The sequence below is a fragment of the Ursus americanus genome, chromosome 8, assembly GCF_024610735.1.
Source record: "Ursus americanus isolate L20-20 chromosome 8, mUrsAme1.1.p, whole genome shotgun sequence".
NCBI lineage: Eukaryota > Metazoa > Chordata > Mammalia > Carnivora > Ursidae > Ursus > Ursus americanus.
Genome location: NC_142134.1, coordinates 51481073 through 51505484, shown reverse-complemented (window position 1 = coordinate 51505484; position 24412 = coordinate 51481073). Strand labels below are relative to the sequence as shown.

The 24412-nt window shown below is 43.4% G+C and overlaps 1 protein-coding gene across 2 annotated transcripts in view; it reads right to left on the bottom strand.

The window, feature by feature from the left end:
* Positions 1–24412, bottom strand: part of RBM47 (RNA binding motif protein 47) — a 65890-nt gene that overhangs the window by 4941 nt on the left and 36537 nt on the right. The window contains exons 3-5 of one of the 2 annotated variants that reach the window (XM_045815905.2): positions 4482–5638; positions 3406–3609; positions 359–567 (exon numbers count right to left, since the gene is read on the bottom strand). In XM_045815905.2, coding sequence (XP_045671861.1) covers positions 359–567; positions 3406–3609; positions 4482–5607 — 1539 coding nt within the window. In that variant the 5' untranslated portion in view covers positions 5608–5638. Of the gene's footprint in view, positions 1–358; positions 568–3405; positions 3613–4481; positions 5639–24412 lie in introns of both variants that reach the window. The other variant, XM_045815904.2, reaches the window with a different exon arrangement.

Sequence of the window (24412 nt, the reverse complement as noted above, 5' to 3'; positions counted from 1 at the left end):
ATCTGCCTGGACTTTGGGAATCTGCCCCTTAACAGTAAGAACGTGAGTTAAAAATTATCCAGCGTCATAAAAAAAAATCGTATGTACAATATCGTGACACTGTGAAGAATTACATGTGTCATTTTTGCATATCACTTACCATCTTTAATACAGTGATGACATTAGGGTAGTACAATTATTATTTTAAACTCGTCTGTCCTGGCATGATTTATAGGACCCATTTTTTCGGTCGCCCCATCCCATGCTTCATCAGAGAGCTAGGCACACAGCTAATTCTCCTGCTGAGCGGGAGGGAGGAATCCATGATAAAGGGAGGCCCCCCCCCAACAGATGTCGAGGACCCCAGCAAGGGCTCTACCTGGAAAGGTGGAGGCGTGGACACGGCAGGAATGACGGCGGCGGCGGCGGCGGCTGCAGCGGCGGCAGCAGCGGCGCTGGCGGGGTCTGGCTGCACGGCGATGGGGCTGATCATGTGCTCCATTGTGTGGATTTTGCCGTCTTCGATCATTTTAGGGGCTGGTGCTGCCTGAAACATGGAATACTGGGCCCCGATGGCAGGGATGGCCACTGCAAGAGAAGGGACAGGGAAACGTACACGCTTGAAAGTCCCCGAGGAAGATCCGTCGCTTTCCTGCTATTTTTCAAAGCCAAGTATGGCGGTCATGGGCCTCCCCTGCTAACTAGTGCTCCCTCAGTCTGGGCAACAAGGCTCTACCCAGGAGGGAGAGAGGGGAGCTGGCAGGGACGTCCTGCTCCCTGTTCCTCCTACAAAAAGAACCACATGGGTACCGATGGAGTCTCCCAACAGATGCTTACGGGAAGATGTCTAGAGTTTAGGTGTCTGCACCAACGTTTTTCCTACTGCTTCTAAGGAGAAATCGCATCTTGAATCCTCTCTTGATGTCCTGCAGCACAGGAAAGGGCCTTTTTTTTTTTTTTTTTAAAGATTTTATTTATTTGACAGAGAGAGAGAAAGAGAGAGTGTGCATAAGCAGGGGAGCAGCAGAGGGAGAGGGAGAAGCAGGCTCTCTGCTGAGCAAGGAGCCCGATGTGGGGCTCGATCCCAGGACTCTGGGATCATGTCCCCAGCTGAAGGCAGATGCTTAACTGACTGAGCCACCCAGGCACCCCAGGAAAGGGCCTTCTGACTGAGAGGGGAGGCTCACGGTGAGAAGTGAGATCAGAGGCTCGAGGCCCACCAGGTGCGAGCGAGAGTGAGCAGGCCGGCCCCCATCATTCACCTGGCCCATTACCAGACCCGTCACCCTTTTGCTTTCAGGTTTTAAGAAGCAGGTGCTGGTGAGGGTTTCCTTCTGGGAACTCAGAGGTCTGTGCACGACTTCCCCACTCTGTGTTTCAGATTTCAGCATTACTGATTCAAGGAAAAATACTTAATAAAAAATGGCAAATTCCCTCATTTTCTAATGTCCACTCATAGTAGAGAAGCAGCAGAGTGGCTGGTTTTAGGATGGGTCCTGCCAGCTCAAAGATGTGCTTCTGTGAGTAAGTCCAAGGGATTCTGTTTTAACCAGGGGCTCAAACAGATAGCAGTTAATGAATGCCAACATATGACAGAGGTAACAAGGACAAAATTCTAGCCCTGGTTTTGGAGGAGTCTGTGAGTATGTGGTATGTGTGCGCGTGTTGAAGGTAAGCAAGAATATAAAGTGTATACACAGTGGGCTTTCATCTGTGTTTTTTCTACAAGTGTAGGTGTATTTACTCTAATACAAGCTGGCTTGATACGAGGTGAAGAGACAAATGACTGCAGGCTAAACAATGGGATGGTCTTTCAGAAGATGGCCCTAAAACCTTAACCAAATCCTTCACCTGCCTTTGCAATCATACGGTCTTGTGGCCAGATACTTCACCAGAAGTTCTAATTTTCTGGATGAATTAGAAATTGAGGCCAAGGGGATGGGGACCTGAGGTGATCAGGAGTTTAAGCTACACTGGGGTTGTACTGAGTAACTCTGGACTGTTTTGGCTGTCAGCCCACAGGAATTTCTATGTCAGGCCCCAGGACACGACTATATACTTAAAGATGGTTTAAGAGTTCTTTTGTCTAGTTAAATCTTAAACTACTGCAACTTGCCAAGAGGAGTCCCTTTTCTAACAAGCAGAAGTGACAACTCCCATATCCAGGCTCTGTTTTATGGCATTACAGAGAAATACACGATCAGTTTAACACTGCTTACAGTGTCAACGGCATTTATAAAGAAATCCAATGTAAGGAGTCACTTGACTGAGAATTTGCAACATTTTTTCACAGGCAAAAAGCAAAATAAATAAATAATAAATGATTTATATATATATATATCTCACTGGATTATCAAAAGGAAGCTCTACTGGGAAAATGCTTTTTAAGCCCTACGTGGCAATGCAAACCTATGCCCCAAACCCAGATTCCTTGAATCTTTTAGCTAGGGGAAGGAGTGTACAATCCTCAACCAGAAGAAAAACAGAGCAGCTGAGCTTCAAGGGGAGGATTCTCTCCAAGAGCTCGTCAATCTACCCTCCCTGGAAGCAGGAAGAGGGCTGGAGGAGGACTGCTGTGATTGTCCACGAATGGATTTTCCCTGTGTTTGGATGCCTGTGTGATGTGTGCTAATAGGGAGCTGGTGCACTGACGCTCTCTTGACGGAGTTCCTCGCAAGTTAGGATCAGAAAGACCTGCCTCGTGTTAGGTGACCAATGGGCACTATTAATACTGGCAAACTGGTCTGTGGGGCCTGGAGTTGAAAGCAAAGTTCAAGGTTTCTGGCTTGAATTACTTGAGTGTCCCTTCCCCCAATCTACTGATCCAGCGAAAGGGAGAGAGAGAAGTGCTCGAAATCAGAATCCAGGAAGTGAGCAGCTGCAAAAACTTTCATTGCTGTCTTGTTCCCAGGTGTTCTGGTTTGTTCTAAGACCATGACAAGGGACACTTGTGTTTCATGCTCCCGAAAGGGAATTTTCTACCCTTTCCACCAACTCTTGGAACCGGCGATCAGCTATACCCTCTGGCCGCTGACTGCTCAAGGAGGGAGAAGATAGTTTGAGCTGGCAGAAGATACAGAAGACCCCCCCCCCCCCCGAGTCTTCTGTTGTCTTCCTCTGCCTCTCCCCCACCACTCCAACTCTGCCTACTTGGTCACAGATGGAGAAAGAGCCTAACAACTGGTGACACCCACTTGAAAAACCCACTACTGGGAAGTTCGACTTGAACATGATCAGGGCTAGACCATCCCCTTAAGCTCTAGAGAAGAGGACTCAGGAGGCCATAGTCTTTGCCTCACCTCTGGCTGCCTGTGAGAAGAGGAAAGCAAGTGTCAATGAAAGAGCCTGAGAAAACCTTGGGGTCGCTTCAGAGAGAGCGCTGGGGTTTCGGCTGAATGGATGCATTCTATCTCTGTTTATACTGACCTGTACCAGGTTTAATGGCAACTGGATTGACGGCAGAGATTTCCAAATTCGGTACAAGTTCATATCCTTTTTCTTGCTGCTTTCCTTTCCCTTCATGATATCGGCTATATATACCACGGCCGGCTGAGTATCCCCCGAGGTAGGAACCCCTGGGCCCTGGGGCTCTGTTGCCAGCCGCACCTCGACCCCGGCCTCTTATGCTGCCTGCTTATAATAACAACACAAAACATGATGAGCATCCGACAGTGACTGTGCAAGACGCAGATCTTACTCAAGCTTCTTGGTGTTCAGGTGTTTGCCCTGAGTCTAAGTTGCAGGTGGTGTGTAGGTGCTCTTCAGTGAGCTGGTAAGATGCTTCCAACATTCTATTCCAGCCCAGGTTCCTACCCTGAGTACGTCTGCTTAACGCAAGAGAGGAACTGGCATGGTGAGTTCCCAGGACTGCGAGTGCAACTGCAATGAAGAACCACCTTCAAGGGCTGTAAGAAAGTTCCATCTGGAAGGGGATCTGCTGGTGCACCTTCCTCATTTTATGCGTGAGAAAACTGGCGGAAGGAGGTTAAAGAGACTGATGAAAGTCACAGGGCCAGTTAATCTCATGACAGCAGGACGCAGAACCTACGTATTGGTTTCCCGGTGTAATGCCTGGTTTCATGACACCCTAGCCAGTAAGTTCACCACCATCACCACGCCAACAACATCCTGCTTCCTACTCCCCAACATCCTGAAGATTTAATTCCACGAGGGGGCTTTAACCTAAGTACCCAGAGACTGGCAGACTAGCCCCAAACTGGGTAGGCCCTGCAGAGACAATATGCAGGAAACGCTTGCATGCCCCCGTGATTTCACCGCTCACCCCATGTGCAGGAACGACCTGTATTTCCCTCAATGCTATGGAAGCGAACGCCCGAAAGTGCCGGTGAAGAACAGACCCCCGAACCGACCCCCAAAGGAGGGTGGGGAAGTGGGGGGAGGAGCCCATCTACCAGCTCAGCAAATCACAGCCCCAACACCCCTGACGCTGCCCGGGCCGCGCGGCTCTCGGGGGCCTCCCCTGCAGACCAGCCCCCACTAACCTTTCACAAAGTAGTCTCTGTTGGGCCCGATGAGCGCGTTGTAGGGGTAGCCGTAGTAGGCGAGCGTATAGGGGTCACAAGAGTACACGTAGCTGGGCTGCTGCACCGCCGCCTCGGCCGCGCCGCCGCCCTTGGCCGCCTTCTGGTAGCGGGAGTACTGCTCCTTGTCCACGGGCTTGGCCAGCGTCACCTCGAGGCACGAGCCCTCCAGCTCGGTGCCGTTGAGGTTGTTCATGGCGTGCACGGCGTCCTCGCGGCTGACAAAGTGCACGAAGGCGTAGTCGCGGATCTTCTTGACGCGCTCCACGCAGCCCGGGTTGAACTGGCCAAAGCTCTTCTTGATGGTGTCCTCCGTGGTCTCGATCATGAGGTTGCGCACGTAGAGGATCTTCACGGTCTCCATCACGTCCTCGTCCACGTCGATCTCGGGCTCGGCCCAGTCCACGGCGATCTGGTGGCCCCACAGCTGGATGCGGCCGGGCATGAGCTTGCGGCGCGCCATGGCAGCGGCACGGTGGCTCTCGTACTCGACGAAGGCGAAGCCGCGGTTCTTCATCTTGTCGGCCGCGCTGGCGTAGACGATCACGTCCAGCACGCCCTCGGTGACCTTGGCGATCTCCTCCAGGATCTCCTCGCGCTTCTTCATCTTGGGGATGCCGCCGATGAAGAGGCGGCAGTTGTCCACGCTGCAGCACACGCCGAGCAGGCGGCCCGGGCGGATCTCGTAGTTGTTGAGCTCGCGCACGGCGCGCTTGGCCTCGCTCTTGTGGCAGTACATGACGAAGGCGTAGCCGCGGTTCTTGCCGTCGAAGTCCATCATGAGGCGCAGCTCGTAGATGCGGCCCACCGCCTCGAACACGGGCACCAGCTCATCCTCGTACACGTCGCGCGGGATCTTGCCCACGAAGACCTCGCAGCCGCGCTGCGGGTGCGGACCCTCCCAGCCGGGCGGCGGGCCGCCGTACTTGCGCTGCCCGTTCTCCTGCACCATGCTGTAGCCCGTGCGCTCCATCAGCGCCAGCAGCGCCGCCTCGTTGGGCGCGCCGGCCACGCCCTCCGGCACCTTGGCCGAGGCCGCGGCGGCCGAGTCGCTGCTCATGGCTGCGGTGGAATCCTCTGCGGTCATAATGTCAAAGGCATCCACGGCTGGAGGAGACCTGGGGGAGGCAGAAGGGAGGGTGAGCGTGGAGTCCGCACCGCGTCGAGCCTACACCTGGCTACTTCATTCTTTTAAGACATGAGAGACTCACGCGTAACTAGCAGGTGGTTAGATGAGAAATAAATAATACAGCAGCTCGAACAGAGTCCAAATGAGTCAAGTTGTTTTGCAGGAAAAACCAGAAGTGACTCGGGAAAAAAATCAGAATGAGCAAGTACTTCCGCTTAATCAGTACCCCAACAGCTTTGAAGCACAGGGAACCTGTTGTAATCGTTAGCGAAAACCTCACATTCTTGCAGCAAATGGCAACATCTTTTGCTCAATTCCTGCACTGTCAACTCAGATTGATTTCCTTTTAGTCATAGCATTTTACCCCACTTATTTCTTGGGCAGACAAAGCCTCTTTGCTTTCTTTTTAAAGACAGTCTTGTCCATTTAGGAATGGAACTAGAGCAGTGTATTTAAGTTGTCAAGGAAGACTTCGAGGAGGTGTTATTATACAAGATCGATAGAGCTGTGTGCTGAAGCTTTTTACGAGAGAGAAATGGAACATCCACATTGCCAAGGACTTGGCCTAGAACTGTGGTAAGAGCTGGTAAGTCTGATTTTTACGGTGTCATTTAGGCAACAGTCTCGGTGGGAACCATGCATGGATCCCGAATCGGTCCACAAAGAGCTAGACTAAGTTCAACTGGGGGGTTTATGAAGCAGCTACTACCTGGTAAGCCACAGTACAGTTTAGGGAGAACTGTTACATGCATTATCTTACTCGATCTTCTTAATTTCCTTACATGAAAAGTGCTATTATTATTACTCCTAATTTGTCTATAGGCTCAGAGAATTTGAGTAAACTGCCCATTTCAAACAGCAAGTGTCATCTTCTACCAGGACTTGATTCCAAGTCACCTGGCTCCAGATTCCATGTTCTTTCTTGGAAAGTAGTGCTGGGCGACGGAACTTTCCGTGAGGATGGAAAAGCTGTCACTAGCCACTTGTAGCTACTGAACACTTAACATGGGGCTACTGTAACTGCTGAACTGAGTATTTTATTTCATTTTAATTAACTTAAAATTAAATAGTCATAGGGCACTGGGTAGCTAGGTCGGTTAAATGTCCCACTCTGGATTTTGGCTCAGGTCATGATCTCAAGGGTGGGGTACCTAGCCTGCCTTGGGCTCCGCACTCAGAGGGGAGGTTGCTTGAGATTCGCTCCCCTTGTCCCTCCCCCACTGGCTCTGTCTCTCTAAAATAAATAAATAAATCTTTAAAAAAATCCATATACAGCGGTGCAAGTCTAAACCATGTCACCTTCACTCATACAGTATGGGCTCTGTGGAGATGATTTTATATATACAATAAGGTTATCACTAGGAGCTTTGTACTGTGCTTTTGTAAAAAGGTCCTTTAAAAAACAGTTTATTTCATTTTTTGGGCTATAAAAGTATTCAGGTAAATTTTACGGAAAATTAAGAAAAATAGGAAAAGAAATCATTCCTATTATTCCTACCCACTGTTAGCCACAATTAAACTTTCCCATCTTTTTTTTTTTTAACAGGATTTTTTTGGGGGGGGAACTTGGCTTCCAACAAATTTACATCTTGCTGCTTTGCTTCATTTTTTAAGCATTCCTCCACATTCTTAAAAACTCTTTGTAAAAACGTAATTTTTAATGGCATAAAGTTTCATCATTCAAACTGGAATCTGGAGCATTATATGTAAAAATTTACCGGTAGGAATTGTATAGAATATTAAGGGAAATTTCAAGAATAATCAAGGTAAATTTGATCTTCTAAAGAAAAAAAAAACACAAAAGAAATTGTAGGGACACAACAGAAATCTGAGATGTTTATTTGCCAGCCGGCTAAACCAGTCCTTCCTTGGTTCATTTGCCATAACATCAAGGGGCAGTATGATTTAGTGGGGAAGCGAATGGCCACTGGGGCCAGACTGCACTGTTATGTGTGAATCCCAGCTCTAAAGCTTCCTAGTTGTATGAATTAGAGCAAGGATATTTAGCTGTCCCATGCCTCAGTTTCCCTCTCTATAAAACGGGAATGATGAGAATGATAGTATTAAGTGTAGAGGAACAAGTGAGTTAATACACACAAAGCACTTTGAATTGTGCCTAGAACATTGTAAACATTCAAGAAACCTCCGTTGTTATTACTATCTTTAATCCAAACTTCTGGGTAAAACTTCAGACCAAGTCTTTCAATGTTAGGGTAATTTTGACACTTTCTCAGTTCTTTAAAAACATGTTTCATATGGCTTCTATTCTTATTTCTTTTGCTCTTTAAGTGCTTGAGACTAGTTTGACAACATATCCACTTATCATGAAGTCTTTTTTTCTGTTATAAATTTGAAAAGGATACGTTTGTTCCTGTAGTTTTACACTGAAACAGAAATTTCAATGTCAGATTTGAACATGAAGCTCTTCCCTTCCTTCCAAAAGGGAGATAAGGATATATTCTTAAGAAGACTATTTGTACAAACATGTATGTGTTTATAATCTGTGACCTGGAAAGGAAATGCCAGGACATATATAAACATGTGTGAGGCAATTCAAGATCTCACATGTTGTGCTACATAAAACATTAACTGAAGTCCAAAGGACGACACCTTATTGCTCTGCTGAGATAAGCAGAGTTGACTTTGTCTTTCCTAATTGTACTCTGAAATTACCATTTTACACGAAGAGAAGTCTTATAATGGTCAGGCTATGGGAGTCATTTCCAGTTTCAACTCCATTAATTTTATCAAAATTTTTGTTTGCTTTCAATCTGAAATCTGCTGGGGTGAGTAATATAATCACTTCTTTTTGTTTTAATCACTTCTTTTAAAATTGTTATAGCTTATTTTTTTACATCTATAAGCCAAAAAAAAAAGTCTTTTTTTCCTGAGCTTTCAACATCTGGAATAAATGTATCATGTTATTGGCCCTCTTTCCCTTTTTTCTTAGGCCACTAGGAAGTTCAGGATTAAATCTGCCACTTCAATTTTAGTAATTATCTAAGACATTACAACACAGTCTCAAGTTTATCTAATTTTGCCTATAGTTTCATTTTTTTAGTCTTCTACATACCCGATGCCATGAATTTAGCTATTTATATTGTTCATCTTATTGTTCATATGTTCCTGGAAGTCATCTCACAAAATTTTGGAACTACGAGAGGAATAAAAGCATCTATCCACACACACCCTAATATGCACCAGACATTGATGAATGTAGTGTCTAAATGAACTGTCTTTTATACTAACTAAAAACATTGACATAAAAACAAATGAGAACCACAGTGAGATACCACTTCATGCTTATTAGCATGGTTATTATAAAAACAAAACAAAACACAAAATAAGCACTAGCAAGAATGTGAAGAAAATTGGAATCCTTCCGCATTGCTAGTAGAACTATAAAATGGTTCAGCTACTGTGGAAAACAATATGGCTAGTTATATACCCAAAAGAACTGAAAACAAGGACTCAAACAGATATTTGTACACCAATTATCCAAACAGTATCATTCACAATAATCAAAAAGTGGAAGCAACCCAAACATCCAATGATGCATGGAAGGACAAACAAAATGTGGGCTATTATTCAGCCTTAAAAAGGAAGGGAATTATTACACGTGTTACAACTTGGATGCACCATGAAGACATTGTGCTAAGTGAAATAACCCAGACACAAAAGGAAAAATATTGTATGATTCCACTTATATGAAGTACCTCGAATAGACAAATTCATAGAGCTAGGAAGTAGAATCATGGTTGCTGGGAGATGGGGAAGGGGAGAATAGAGCATTACTGTTTATGGAGTTTCAATCAGGGATGCTGAGAAAGTTCTGGAGCTTTGGATGGTGGTGATGGTTATGCAACAATGTGAATGTACTTGATGCCACTGAACTGTATACTTAAAAATAGTTAGAATGGTTAATTTCGTTATGTATATTTTACCACAATTAAAAAAAAAACGTAATCCCATAAAATTAGGATTTCATTAGAAGCCATTAAAAAATGGTACAATGAGGAGGTTTCCAAACATTCGAGAAAAACTTAGGGTCTACAAACTCCATTCTCCTTATCTTCATGTCTAATATACTATAGTTAAATAAATTATATGGTGTGTTGCTCAATGAATTTTAAGGCCAAAGGCTTAGACATCTAAAAGAGATATATGATTTATTTAATGCCTTAAAAAAGGGCACTATATAGCTAATATGACCCTTCTCCCAGAGATGTAACAGAATACCTAACTTATTACAATTAGACAAGCTTTAGACCAAGGGCTTGGCAACTATGGCCATGAGCCAATTTCTTTTATAAATAAAGTTTTATCAGAACACAGTCATACCCTTCAAAAATATATTATCTCTGGTTGCTTTTGTAGCTCAATGGCAGAGTCATATAGTTCACATTATATGGCCCGCAAAGCCTAAAATATTTGCTGTCTGGCTAGGTATAGACCAAGTCGGCTGACCTCTGCTCCAGGAGATGTGCAGAGAACATCAACAGGACTAAGCAGCATAGATTGCTCCTGCTAAGTCTTACGGTCACTTTGTTCTCGGCTGCCTACGCTGAGCAACGACTTTATTTCAGGGCCAACTTTTAAGTTCTAACATATTTTAAAGACAGTCTTCTTGATCTGCCTTCTCCCCTTCTCAGTTAAGCTGTTTGCCAGCTAAGTGTGGAATTAAATTTAGGAGACCTGGAAGGAGAGATATCTGGTGAAGGTGGCTGGCTCAGCTTCTAACACTTACATGTGCACAATAATACTTTCTTTTTTTTTTTAAGATTTCATTTATTTATTTATTTGAGAGAGAGTGAGCGCGCAAGAGAGAGCACAGGCAGGGGGAGGGGCAGAGGGAGAGGAAGAAGCAGACCCCTCGCTGAGCAGGGAGCACAACGTGGGGCTTGATGCCAGGACCCTGAGATCAGGAGCTGAGTGGAAGGCACTGTTCATTTATATTCACTCATTCTGCAAATATTTATTGAGCGCCTACTATGTGCCAGATACCGGTGGACCTCGTTCTCACGGAGCCCACCTTGGAGTACACTGTAACTAGAGAATTATACTTCAAATTCTAAAAACCTGAGAATTAAGGCATCTTGTATTGTGCCCAATCACCAGAGACTGCTTCGAAAGAGTCGTACCTCAATATTACCAACAGTTTGTTTTTGATAAGACTCTAGTTTCCCAGGTTGAAAGTGTAACCACCATCACTACTGTGCTTTAAAAAATCAGTTTAGAATACCCTCTTCATATGCGTGTGTGTGTTCCAAGTGGGCGGTGTCTGAGTAGTGAGAAATACTATCTTTTGAATAACAAGATTCTTCTTGTAGTAGGAGTGTGGACACAATGAGTAGTAAGTACACTTCATAAGCTGAACATTGTGAGTAAAAAACAACAACAACAATTTGGATACATGGCACAGAATTATCCATTCAATATAAGATAGTGGATTTTTTTTAAAGATTTAATTTAGAGAAAAAGAGGGAGGGAGAGAGAGAGAGAGCAGGTGGAGGGAGGGGCAGAGGGAAAGAATCTCAAGCCGACTCCATGCTGAGACCAACAAGCGCTCAATCTCATGACCCTGAGATTGTGACCTGAGCCGAAATCAAGAGTCAGATGTTTAACCGACTGAGCCACCCCAGTGCCCCAATATAAGATAGTTTTAAAGTAGACTGGAGAGTCTGATTTAGGCGGCCCAGCATGCTGAATAAACGCACAGTCTCTGGAGTCAGAGACCCAGGGCCAAAACTTGCCTCCTCTGCTTACCAGTTGTGAACCCTGGGGAAAGCCACTTAACCTCCTAAAGCCTCAATATGCTCATCTTTAAAATGGTGACAGTAATGGCTCATGTTTACTGAATGCCCATTATGGGCCAGGCAGTGTGCTACACTTTTTGTAAAATGCATTAACTCGCTCCAATCCTCACCAAGTCTGTATGGGATATTATTATGCTCTCCACCTTATAGATAAGGAAACTGAGGCACAGAGAGATTAAGCAGATTCTCAGTTCCTGAGCCTCAGAGCTGCTACGTGAGCGCTGACCGCCTGGCTTAGACTCTGCACCACAGCTGTCCCGCAGTGATTCTCACGGCCGGGCTGTGGGGAGGAGGACATGAAATGATCCACATAAAATCCACATTCTCCTAGCACAGAACCTCGCACTAAGTGCTCAAAAACTGTTCGCGGAAGAAGTCTGAACTTAAAAAAAAGGGGTATTTGAACTTGAGGTAAGAATCCTGCTCCTGTGTAGGGTTCTTGTGTTTATCGGGAAACAAGTGGTTATCCCGGCCAACCTCAAGCCAGTCAGCATGAGAAGCCTCGCCTGTGCGTTCTGGCGTGGACTGGTGCACCGGTCTCCCAGATTCCATTCCTCGCAGGTAAGCTGTCTGGCAGTGTAATTCTCCACTGGCAATGGGGTGCAGGCATCCAAGCATAAGCCTGTTTATCACCTCAACTTTGGCTACAGCAGTTTGCAGACGCTCTTCCAGAAGGAACCCGAAGAGACTTGCACTGGATGCAAAAGGCCCAGTCATCTGCATGGATGCCAGGTCCCCTGAGGCAGGACCCTCCCCACACAACCCCATCCCTGCACACGCTAAAAATGCATCTGTCTTCACGGAAGGCCGCTGGCTCACAAACGTGGCAATATCTGTGAAACGTTTATTCATAGTTTGGCATTTAGAACAGTGAAAAATATATTTTCAAATCCAGCGATTATTCTGAACTATTAGCTAGAGTTTTTGTTGTCTTTGTTTTCAGCCAAGTTTGAGCTTGTCAGGGTAAAATAAAATTTCAGGGCTAACTCAGACTTAAAGCAGACTTAAATCAAGGATTTAAATTCTCTTCTTAGTACTGGTTCAGAACCTCTTTCAGTAGGATTTTAACTTTGAACTGGGACATTTTAGAGGGCAAGGAATACCAACTGTACTGGGAAAACATTTCCAATGTTTGCCAACCAGTCTTTACGCAGGATTTAAAAACAGCACGAGCATACTCTAGAATTATCCAAACTACTAGTTAACTCTGGTTCACAGCTGTAGGGATGTGTGTGCGTGCACGTACGTCACGAACTTGAGATTAATATGCAATTTGGAATTCACGGGAGAGTTTTATTTGCTGACGAATGGACACACTGCAATTTGAAGATCTATACAGGGGTAAAAGCAGTGTCTTCCAGCACCAGCTGGAACTCAGTTCAGCAGAAGGTTTTAGAATGCATTTATCCAAGAGGTAATTCTGTCTCTCTTTGTGGTTAGATTTCTACTTTGATGTCCCTTATTTATACCATCAAATTTTTGTCTTTACTAATAGTCACTTCTTAGACATGGCCTAGCAGACAGGTAAAATAAACTGCACAAGATGATAAAATACATAACGTACTGAGAGACTTTGGGACAGTGAAGACTTTGGAGTCAAAGAAATAGGAGTTCAAATCATGACTGTACCACTGTCATATGAGGCAAATTACCTCAGCTCCATGGCCATTGGTCTAGGATGGTTCTAGGGATAGCACCCATTTCAGAGGCTTGGTTCCAGGATTAAGTAACATTTAATGCAACAAGTCAAGGGGGAAAAAATATCGAAGGCCAGCTTCTGCAGAAAGCTTCCAAGATCTGGCCTCGCCCTGAGTGGTTATCGTACTGACCTGGCCCACGTTACCACCACCCAGTAGAGTAAACAGCAGAGAACACTCCCACCACCCGGCAGGCCTCTGGCACGGGGACATTTCTGTTACCTCAGAGTTTGGAAAGCGCTGAAGGAGTTCCACTCAAAATGGAGGCAGACTATGTGGAATTTACCTGGAGGCCCAAATAATAAGTGGAAGATTCTAGCACAGGTCTCCCACCCCCATCTCCACCAGCAACCTCATGCTATTTGAAGGCATGGCCCTTGCAACACAGTAAAATCCTTCCATGACTCTCTTTTATTTAGGTAAAATCCCGAAAGGGTAAAGAGGCAGTAGAACAGTGATATTCTGGGCCATACCTCTGTCAGCTTCCGGCTAATAGGAGAAGAGTTCATTCTCAAAGGGTCTTAAACTGCGTTGATGCTTGTGCACATTTTGTTATGGCAAAGCACACCATTCATTGAATGACTATGTTTGATAAACAAAAAGCCAAGAGACTCACTTTTCCCAGGCAGTTCTATCAACACATTGCCAAAAATGAGGCATTTTGTTGCGGGTTCCCAGGGGAGCTGGCTGTACGCCACGAGAGGGGAAAAGCCACCCTCTTTCGGGTGGGAATGAGTTTTCTACGGGTGTTTGGCCCACAAATACCTGTTAAGAATCTGTTATCAGGTTTCCTTTAAATAGGCAGTGCACACTTAACATATTTTTTCTCAACAGGTTGATGGGGTAATGCCGAAAAATATGAATCCCAAAGTTGGCACATACCTTCTCCTGGATTAATGTTTTCCAAACTGTAAACAAGCAGCATAGGGGACTTCTAGTCTCACCCCTTATCTTGGCTCCTTTGACCCAAACCTTTGAGGGATCTGGCAAGGAACAGAAGGGCTGACTGGCAGAGACAGAGAGGAAAAGGACGAAGGAGAAGCAGCAATGGCTGATATCATATAATAGTGTGTTGTGTTCTGCATTTTGTAAAATTCTTTCCCAGAGATCATCTAATTTCACAAAATCCCAGACTCTGAGCTGCAAACGGACCCCGTTTAATTCAAAGTTTCTCAACCTTGTTCCCTGTTGACATTTGGGATGTGCTAAGTTTTTGTTGCGGGGTGCTGTCCAGGGCACTGTACCATGTCCTAGCATCCCCGACCTCCACTGAATTGATGCCCAGTACCCTCCATGTGTGACCCCCCCAAAATGTCCCCTGGGGGGGGGGCAGGCAAAATTGCTCCCTGTTGAGAATTCCAGATTAAGTCTGTCTTTTTTTTCCCTAAAGATCTTATTTGTTCATTTGAGAGAGAGAAAGAGAGACAGAGGGAGAGGGAGAAGCAGACTCCCTGCTGAGCAAAGAGCCCAATGCAGGACTCGATCCCAGGTCCCTGAGATCATGACCTGAGCCGAAGACAGACTCCTAACCAACTGAGCCACCCAGGATCCCCAAGTCTGACTATGTTGGAGTGATAACCAGATTATATAACTTGCACATGGCAGGTATTAATTAAATAGTAGGAGAAGAAGTTGTTATTTTATACTTGCCACTCCCGGCACGGACTTGGCATCTTCATCTGGCTCTTACTGTCAAAGCTGTCAAGACTGAGAAATGTGCAACAGCTTTCACAGGTCCAGTGTATCTCCAACACCAAACTACTCATTTAATTTGTTTGAAATTCTCTCAATTTAATTCTTCAAACTAAGCAACTACCACCATGCCACCCTATCAGATGGATTCTTTCGTCAAACGGATTTGTCCTCACAGGCAAACCAACAGGCGTGGGCCACACAAACACTACTTCTGAAATCAGCCTAAGGATCTGCCAAGCTATAGCAGTGCCTCATTTAAATCCAGACCTCTCTGGTACACGGCCTGAGAAAACTGCTGGCACCTGGTTTTTAAGACCCGGACCATTCTCAAGTGTCACTGCTGGTTTCTCTAATAATGTAGAAAGCCTTACTTAAGATCCAGAGTTTTGTTTTTTTTTTTAAAGACATACCATGAACAATCGCTAAAAATGTTCTTCTGAAACTACAATCAACATCTGTACCCTTTAGGCAAGAGGCAATGATCTGATGGAATAGATAATTCAGCAATATTTATGTATGCATTCATTCATTCACTCATTCATTCAAACGATGATTGGACATGTGGCTGTGTGCCAGGCTGGGCTAGGTCTTGGGGATACGGTGGTGACTACTGCACAGTCCTTGGGATTCCTAGTGAAGAAGGAAAAAAGAGGAAAGAGGGCTGAGTGAAACCAAGAGCAAAGATGGGGTGGCCACATAAGATGATTCAACCCTAGGAGGTCACATATGTCCTTTCAACATTTTACTGAGTGCCAAAGCTACGACAATGGCTTAATCAAGTGTACCAGCAAGAAAGACCATGGGTCAAAACAGCACCCAGGGAGTCGCCCAGCTGTAACAAGGACTGAAACTCTGCATGTATCTGCTTTACTTTTATTTAGAGACCGTTGGAAATTCTGCAAGAGTGAAGTTCTCCTTATCCTCCTATACTTAGAACTCACACAGTAGCATATATTACCTATTACAAATCTAATATATACACAAGGACGTTGTAATCCAATACATTCATTAAAATCATAAAACCAAAATCCATTTATCGAGCATCTTGGTGACACACGCCCTCTGTTGAATGCTGTCCTTTAGCACAGTGGGGATTTTGGAGCTGGACACCACTCTACAGCATTCTGGTATTTCCAGAAAAGTGGTTGCAGAGTGTGCTTCACTTACATGCCAAGAAGAGAGCAGCACTAAGAGAGAAACAGGACTTAGATGGGAAAGAGGGAAAGAGATGGACTAGAAATAACATCTCAAGGAATTTCCGTACCGCTTAAAGACTCCCGAGTTACCAACAGCTGCCATTTTGAGCACCTATTACACGCATAATACACCTTAAGGAAGATATTTGATTTTCCGTGACACTTCTAGGAGTTGAAGTTTACAATGTGGGCTCTAGAGCAGGGCGGATTGGCAAAGCACAGCCCATGGGCCAAATTCAACCCTGCGGCTGTTCTTACTAAGTTTTGTTGGCACACGGCCATGCCCATTTGTTTAGATACTGCCTGGGGCTGCTTCATGCTACAGTGGCAGAGCTGAACTGCTGTAGCAGAGACAGTACGGCCTGCAAACCTGAAATATTTACTGTCCGGCCCTTTACAGCAAAAGCCCCCTCCCTGCTCTAGGGTCAGATTTCCTGGGTTTGAGCCCCAGCTCTTCACCTGTGTAGCTGTATGATGCTAAGTCATTTAACTGTTAGCTGCCCCCTTTGAAAGACCAGGCGCTTGAGGCTCAGATCAAATAGCTCACCTAAGATTACTCAGAATTGAAACTTAGCTGATGACACACCCAAGCTCTTTCTACCATGGTACTCTGTTACTCTGTGTGTTTTTGCGATTTCCTCAGTGATAGCCAGGTTAGCTGCTGGATAGCCAGTGTTACCAGCATAAACCCATGATCGGTGCAAAATGGACATTGGTTCAAGGAGGCCCAAGCCCAGACCCCTTCCACCGTATGCCTCAGCGCACCTCCCCACCCTCTCCACCCCTCCCCTGCACTTTCAGATTCCCACAGTCTGTTCCATAGTCTGTTGCTGGCCCTTTGCAAAGTAGTAAGCATGTTCAAATTCTATTTCTAGACTTAAAAATCTATCAAATTAAGTTCTTAAGTGGAAATGTATAAGGACTAGAATTCACATAATCCAGATGCTTCAGTAAGAAGCTGGGACTGCGATGAGGCAGTGGGGACGGTGGTGACACCGCCAGGCTCTGGAGCCAGACTGCCCGGCTTTATAATCTGGCTCCACCAACTTGAGAAACAAGTGCCATCACACAAGTCACTTCGTCTCCCCGAGCCTCAGTCTCACCAGCTATGAAAGGGCGATAACAGACCCCCTGATGCCGTGAGGGTTAATTGAGATACACATACAAGCACCTAGAAAGGTACCTAGCTGAGGTAAATGCTCAGATCCCATCATCATCATTGTTGTTTCAGTTGGGCAAAGCAGTGGATGTGTTTCAAGGATGTTCTCTTCGTAGAGAAACTATACAGCCACAGTTTAGAATCACACATTTTCTGCTTGATAATGTAATTTTAAAAGCTGAAGAATTTGAGGGACTTTGCTCCCAAATTTGTGTGGACAAACTGGAAGGGAACTTATATAGATATTGCCTTCTCTACTTATATGGGAAAGTGCTTTAAGATACTGCATGTGAGGGGCACCTGGGGGGCTCAGTCGGTTGAGAGTCTGCCTTTGGCTCAGGTCATGATCTCAGGGTCCTGGGATCGAGCCCCGCATTGGGCTCCCTGCTCCTCCAGGAATCTGCTTCTCCCTCTCCCTTTGCCCCTCCCCCTTGCTCATGCGCGTGCACGCTCGCTCTCTGTCAAATAAAATCTTAAAAACAAAAGGCACTACACGTGAAATATGTGGTTATAATGATGCATTTTTAAAGCTAATGAAATTTAAAAGGTAAATGTGTTCTTTTTTGATATTTGTTCAATTGTGTAGTATTATATTTTTTTATTACCACTAAGTATACCTACACTAATGCTCTGTGCCCACTCATTGAAGGTAATAGGCCCTAAATATTGTTTGCTAACTATGGGATATTAAAATTACTAACACAAGTTTAAGAAAGTAACCTGGGCACAATATTCTTAGAAAAACTCTTACATGCCAGCATTTGAATATAAGAACTGGTCACTTAAGGCATGGTCATTTTTATTATAAAAATATTCTTTAATTCACAAAAGGATTAATACTAGAGTTCCTCTAGAAAGGAAGTCCTCTATGTCATTTAGAATATGATGGAAGTTATTGAAAAATTGATTTCTCCTTACATATCCTTCCCTATGTATCCATATATACCTACAATACTGTGTAAAAGGGTCAGTCCCATTTTCCTCATGGAGAGACTGAGAACAAGGGTGACCATGGGCTGAAGCCCAAAATCACAATTAGACAATGCTCAATTCAGGATTATAATTTAATAGAGAAGCCTTTATCTTTGGGGTGATAGTCTCTAGTTTAACTTCTATTTGACAGCAGTCTGTTTATATTCAAAACCAAACCAAACCCAGGCAGTGAAATACAGCAGAGTTCGAGATACATATATGGGCTTTTAAAAAATTCTAAAATTTGTGTGCAAAGGATATTTTTTGTTCATTTAGTTTCTTGAATTTATCTCAGATTTAGAAAGTGAACTTTTCTCAAACATAAGCTTACACAATCTTTATAATGATGTGTAAATGCTATTCTTTCCCCCCAACTGCAAATAGTATTAGTGGTTTGCAAGTAATAGTTACAGAGTAATAGTATGGTCTATTATTGCTACGTCGTATCATACCAGAGTACAAGCTCTACAGGATGTGTTCTTTTCTTACCTCCTGGTGGTATACCAGATGGTACAAAACACAAATATCCTAGGTCTCTTTGTAAAGAAAGTCACAGACATACTGCCTGCCCTAGAACAAAGACTCTGAAACAGAGTGACACAGTCAAACATTAGCTTCAGTGTTAGGTGTGACCTTCTGATTTATTTGGTTAACATTAGTCATTTCGGTTGTGACTATGAAACATTATCTGCTCCCACAGGAGAAAAAAAAAAAAAACAGATCCTGTTTAACGTGGATGTCCTTGTAGTTCACTGACCAGAATCTCAAGGCAATAGTTGCGGTGCACTCGCATTTGGCCAGGAATACTCTCAACATCGAGTAAGCCATGGATTACTATCTCCTCAATGTTTAAGTTGAATGCAGGGTATTTTTGAAGTTAAAACCATTTTCAAATACCACAACACTGTTTCTTGACAATATGACCGTAATGGCTCTTTGTGAGAAAAACATATATAAGGAAGTGAACTTCCTAGTGGGAGACAAAGACAGCATGCATTAGAATGTATCTTTAATCAAAAAAAATATTTTTTCTCTTTATTCATTAAGTGTTTAATGTTGTTTTCCCTTTACTCAGCTTTCTAGCTTCACTTTACCTCTGGTGATGGTTGGATTTATCATTATTATTATTATTAAATTATTATTATTTTGCATTCAGTGGGAAACAAAAATGATAGATTATTGAATAGGTCCTTCCAGCAAAAGGATGGCCAAAGTCATACCCTAATGCCCAATAGATTAAAATCTTGGAAAAGAAAGGAAGAACCATGAGGTCATTGGTGTGAAGGACCCTGCGTCATTCTGGGTGGGTATTTGTGAATACTGTGGTATGTTTTATCAACTTCATTTGGTTTTCAGTTTTCAAAAAGACTCAATGAGAAAAGGAACCATCTGAGAGAGGTCCTTTAATAACAGAAAAAGTAAAATTCACTTTCAATTATGGAGGGATTTTAGATATTTTAGGCTATTTCTACTTTTATCTATACTATTCGAAATGTATTAGAAAAGTCAAAACAATATGGTTTATTTCATTAGCTATAATTGAAGCTTTCCAGAGGCAGGGAGGCTTATTGTGGTATCCTTGGCACCCAGCATTGAATGGAGGGATGTTCCAGTAAAGGCATGAATGAATGAAAGAACCAATGAATGAGCACATGCACACTGTCTTTTATAAGAAACATGGTAAGATAAAGCTACAAAGAGAATTTTACTATCATATATAATTACCAGCAAATTGCTTTGGTCATTTTTTCCATTTATCTATTTATATTTAACTTCTGTGGTTTACCTACATCCCGAACCGTGTACAAATAGCCATACCAAGTATTGTGCAGTGCTCTACATGACCAAAAGGAGCCCATTAAAGAACGGATAAGCCAGCTTTGGGACGGGAGCTGACATTTCTGATACACAGCTCAGAAAACAGTAGCTTCAAGGGGCAAAACTACATGGAACTCATGGATGGATGACACTGGATGCACATGTTAACCTCCTTAGAAACTTCTTGGTAAGGGCTCCTGGGTGGCTCTGTCGGTTAAGCGTCTGTCTTCGGCTCAGGTCATGATCCCAGGGTCCTGGGATCAAGTCCCACATGGGGCTCCTTGCTCAGCAGCGAGCCTGCTTCTCCTTCTGCCTGCTGCTCCCCCTGCTTGTGCTCTCTCTCTCTCTCTGACAAATAAATAAAATATATTCTTTTAAATACATAAACTCTTTAAAAAAGAAAAGAAAAAGAAACTTCTTAGTAAAGTAGGCACTGGTCAGATAGCTGTAGAACTTAAATGACCTTTTTTTCCCTGCATTAGCCGATATGCTTAGCTTCTACTATATTATTTCAGGGACCTGGTAGAGATTTTATGCCACAAGGAAATAGGCGCAGACCATGCCTGACCATGAAGGCAGTTTCCAAACGCTCCTTTATGTGCAGGTATTTTGAGAGGCTGGGTATTACAGTGTTGAGCTCATGAACACTGGCTGAGAGACGGTCCTTTTCTCCCTGGTACTGCTCTGCTTCAGGGCAGTTTTCTGCCATACAGTAGGGAGCCTTGATGAATTGGAAAACAGATCAGAAATTAATCTGATACTGAATATAACACAGAAGTTCACAAATGTTTATATGTGAAACCCAAGGCTCGAGATGCAATAGTGTCACTCGCTCATCTGTCTTTCTACTTTCCACGAGAATGTGCCACGCAGGGACACCTCTTACTGCAGAGGGCCAAGGGTGGGGAAGCAACACAGAGACCTCTAGATTCAGTAGGGGGGAGCGGGGATCACTACTGCCTGCCACTGTTCCTCCTCTTTCATATTTCTCTCACCATTTTTAAAAAATTATTTTCCTCTCATTCTGAGCTTAAATGCTCATTTAATAGCCCTGGTTTTCAAATGTAATCGCCTCGGTTAATAAATACCCCAGAGTAACATACAGGGATACAGCAATGCTACTGTGTGATTAGCTATTTGCTTTAATCCTTGTTTAAGTAACACACACGTGCACACACACACACACACACACCCTACTTTTTAATGAGTATTCACCATTTGAACAATATATAGGAATATATGGTTTAAGACTAGGGAGGAGAAGAGAGATTGTCAATTATAAATTATTTAAATGCTAAATTTATAATTTTTTGAGGTAGAAATTTGTAGATGTTTGGAAAGACAGTGTTGCTCTATTCTGAGGAAAGATATTAAAAGAAGGAAGAAGAGAAAAAGAGCGAGGGGAAGGAGAACCAGTTTTCCCAGTCTCTATAATTTAACTAGGCAGTTAAAGTTAGTTGGAAATTCACATAAACGTTGCATAGGCTATAAAAATTCTATAGAAGCACAACTGTATTAGTTAAAGAAATTAATAAAATTTAGACTTAGACTTTAAGAATAGAAATGAACAGAAAATATATATCTGGAGTTTTACTGAGCCTAGAGCATTTAGAATGAAATTTTCAAGCGTGAGGAAGCTTATATTTTCCAGGTGTATTAAACTCCCTGGGATCATTTTCGTAGACATAATTGCTGTTCATGTCTCCCATACTCTGTAATTTCACTGTGTGCACTTGGAGTTAATATTTCAATTGAAAAACGAACATATTGGTAAAAATGCCCCAATTTGAGCTAGTCATTTATTCCCAGTCTCACAGAGAAATAGTAGATATTCTCTGAGTTAATAAAGTGTGAAATGACTTTAATGCTTCAAGGGAAATACAGTATACCAGTCTTGCAGACTGTTTTAGAAAGCATGGCTTATCTTATCCCACCCTACATCAGAAAATTTAATTAGCTTATTTCCTTTTGCTCCAAATCCACTTTTATGGCAAAGAGAAAATGAGGACCTACAACAGCAAACAGTTTATCCCTCATACATCAGTCCCCGTGAAAACCAAGAAAGAGGGCAGACTGGGTGACAGGGTGTTTCTCATAGTTTCTGAAGCCAGAGCCTTAGTAGATTTAACAAGAATTTATTTGCAATCTGGACACCCAACTGCCAATACTGTGTTCTAAGGCTAAGAATCGAAACCGTGCGGAGAATCCGGCCACAGTGAGTTACATTAGTGTGGCTTAGCGTGGCGTTCTGATCTCCAAGCCCGTGAGAGAGGAGCCAGTCCAGCCCAGACCTTTGGTCTTGGTGATACCAGGTGAGGCAGCTTACACAGCCTGGGACTTTCTTCTTCCTTCTCAAGATTCTGCAAGTGAAGGCGAAGCAGACCTTCACATTTTCTATCGTAAGCACACGTAGGTTCTGCGCACAATAAAACAGAACTAGGATAACTGGAAACACGGTTTGCCCACGTAACTGTGTCTAAATCTAGTTTTGTTTCTCTAAAGCAACACGGAGAGAGATCTATTTTTGTACAAAAATAAATAAATATTTCCTGTAGCTCACAATTCACAGCCAGATTCAGTGTGGAGTGTCCTCTCTCTTTCCCTGTGCTGCCAAATATATACACACACGCAAAACACACCCCCACCCACACACAGACACACACACATCCTTTTTCTTAGCCTAAAATGCTGTCTAGCTCTGCTGTTCTTTCGCCAGGGATTTCATCAAGCATGTTTACATCAAAACGCTCGCTGATCCCAGCCGCCACCTCACAGCTGTATCCTAGTTACCAGAGCTGAGCCCGCTGAGCTGTTAGGCCCCTGATAGCTTCAGCTTTCTCTCACCTGTCTGTGGGGAAACCACCTAAGCCGACACTAGGAAGCAAAGTGAGTGAGGATGAGCGTGAGGTGGGAATATGTGCGTCATCTGCCTCAGGGGCTGACACACATCTACTCAGACCGACTCGATGGGATCGAAAAGCACCTCTTTAAAAAGAACCCTGGTCACCATACACCATGTACAAAAATTGACTCCAAATGGATCAAAGGCCTAACTGTAAGTTCTAAAACTATTCAACTCTTAGAAGAAAAATATATATAATATAGTTTTACATTTCTATAAAATATAGAAAATCATGACATTAATTTGGCCTTAATTTCTTGGATCGGACCCCAAAAGCGCAGGCAGCAGAAGAAAAATAGATAAATTGGACTCCATCAAAATGGAAAACTTTTATGAATTAAAGGACACTATTAGCAGAGTGAAAAGGCAACCCATGGAATGGGGGGAAATCCCTTAAAATATTTAAAATATTAAGGAATTAATACCCACAAGGTATAAAGAACTCCTACAATGCAGCAACAATAAAACCAACCAATTTTAAAACGGGCAAATGGCTAACTAGGCATATTTCTCCAAAGATGATACAAAAAATAGTCAGCAAGCATACGAAAGATGCTCAACACCAGCAGTCATTAGGGAAATGCAAATCAAAACCACGAGGACCTACCACTCATAGGATGGCTATTATAAAAACACACACACACACACACACAGAGAAAATAAATGTTGGCACGGATGTGGACTGGACATGTTGCTGGTGGGACTGTAAAATAGTACAGCTGCTATGGGAAACAGTATGGGGGTTCCTCAAAAGCTTAAACACAGAATTAGCATATGACCCACCAATTCACTACTAGCTATATACCCAAAAGAATTGAAAGCAGGAATTCAAACAGATAAAGGTACACCCATGATCATGGAAGTACTACTCACATAGCCAAAAGATGGAAATAACCCAAATGTTCATTGATGCATGGATAAGCACAATGTGGCATATATAGACAATGGAGTATCATGAGCCTTTAAAAGGAAGGAAATTCCAGCACATGCTATCACATGGATGAACTATAAAGACATTGCTAAGTGAAATAAGTCAGACCCCAAAGGACAAGTATTGTATTACATAATAACTTATACGAGTTACCTGGAATAGTGAAATTCACAGAGACAGAAAGTAGAATGGTGGCTGACAAGAGCTGGCGGAGAGGGAGGAATGGGAGTTATTGTTTAAGGGGTACAAGGTTCCAGTTTGGGAAAAAAAAAAGAGTCATGGAAAACCAGCAGATTTAGTATATGGAAAAAAAGGAGGAAGGAAAGCAGATTTTTAAGAGAAAATGGGAAAATAATTAGAAAAATTATGTTCTAGGTTCCCCATATTTACAATTTTCATGTTTACAATTCAAATTGCAAAGAGAGACAAATGACCAATATATTAGCTTTCTACCTAATGGGACTTTTTAACTCCATGCAATCTAGTCAGAAAGTGTCCTTATTCCAAGGTTAAGATTAGAGCTAGTCTGAGGGAGTATTATAATCTCTTCATGCTTTTAGATTTTGGACGTTTGTTT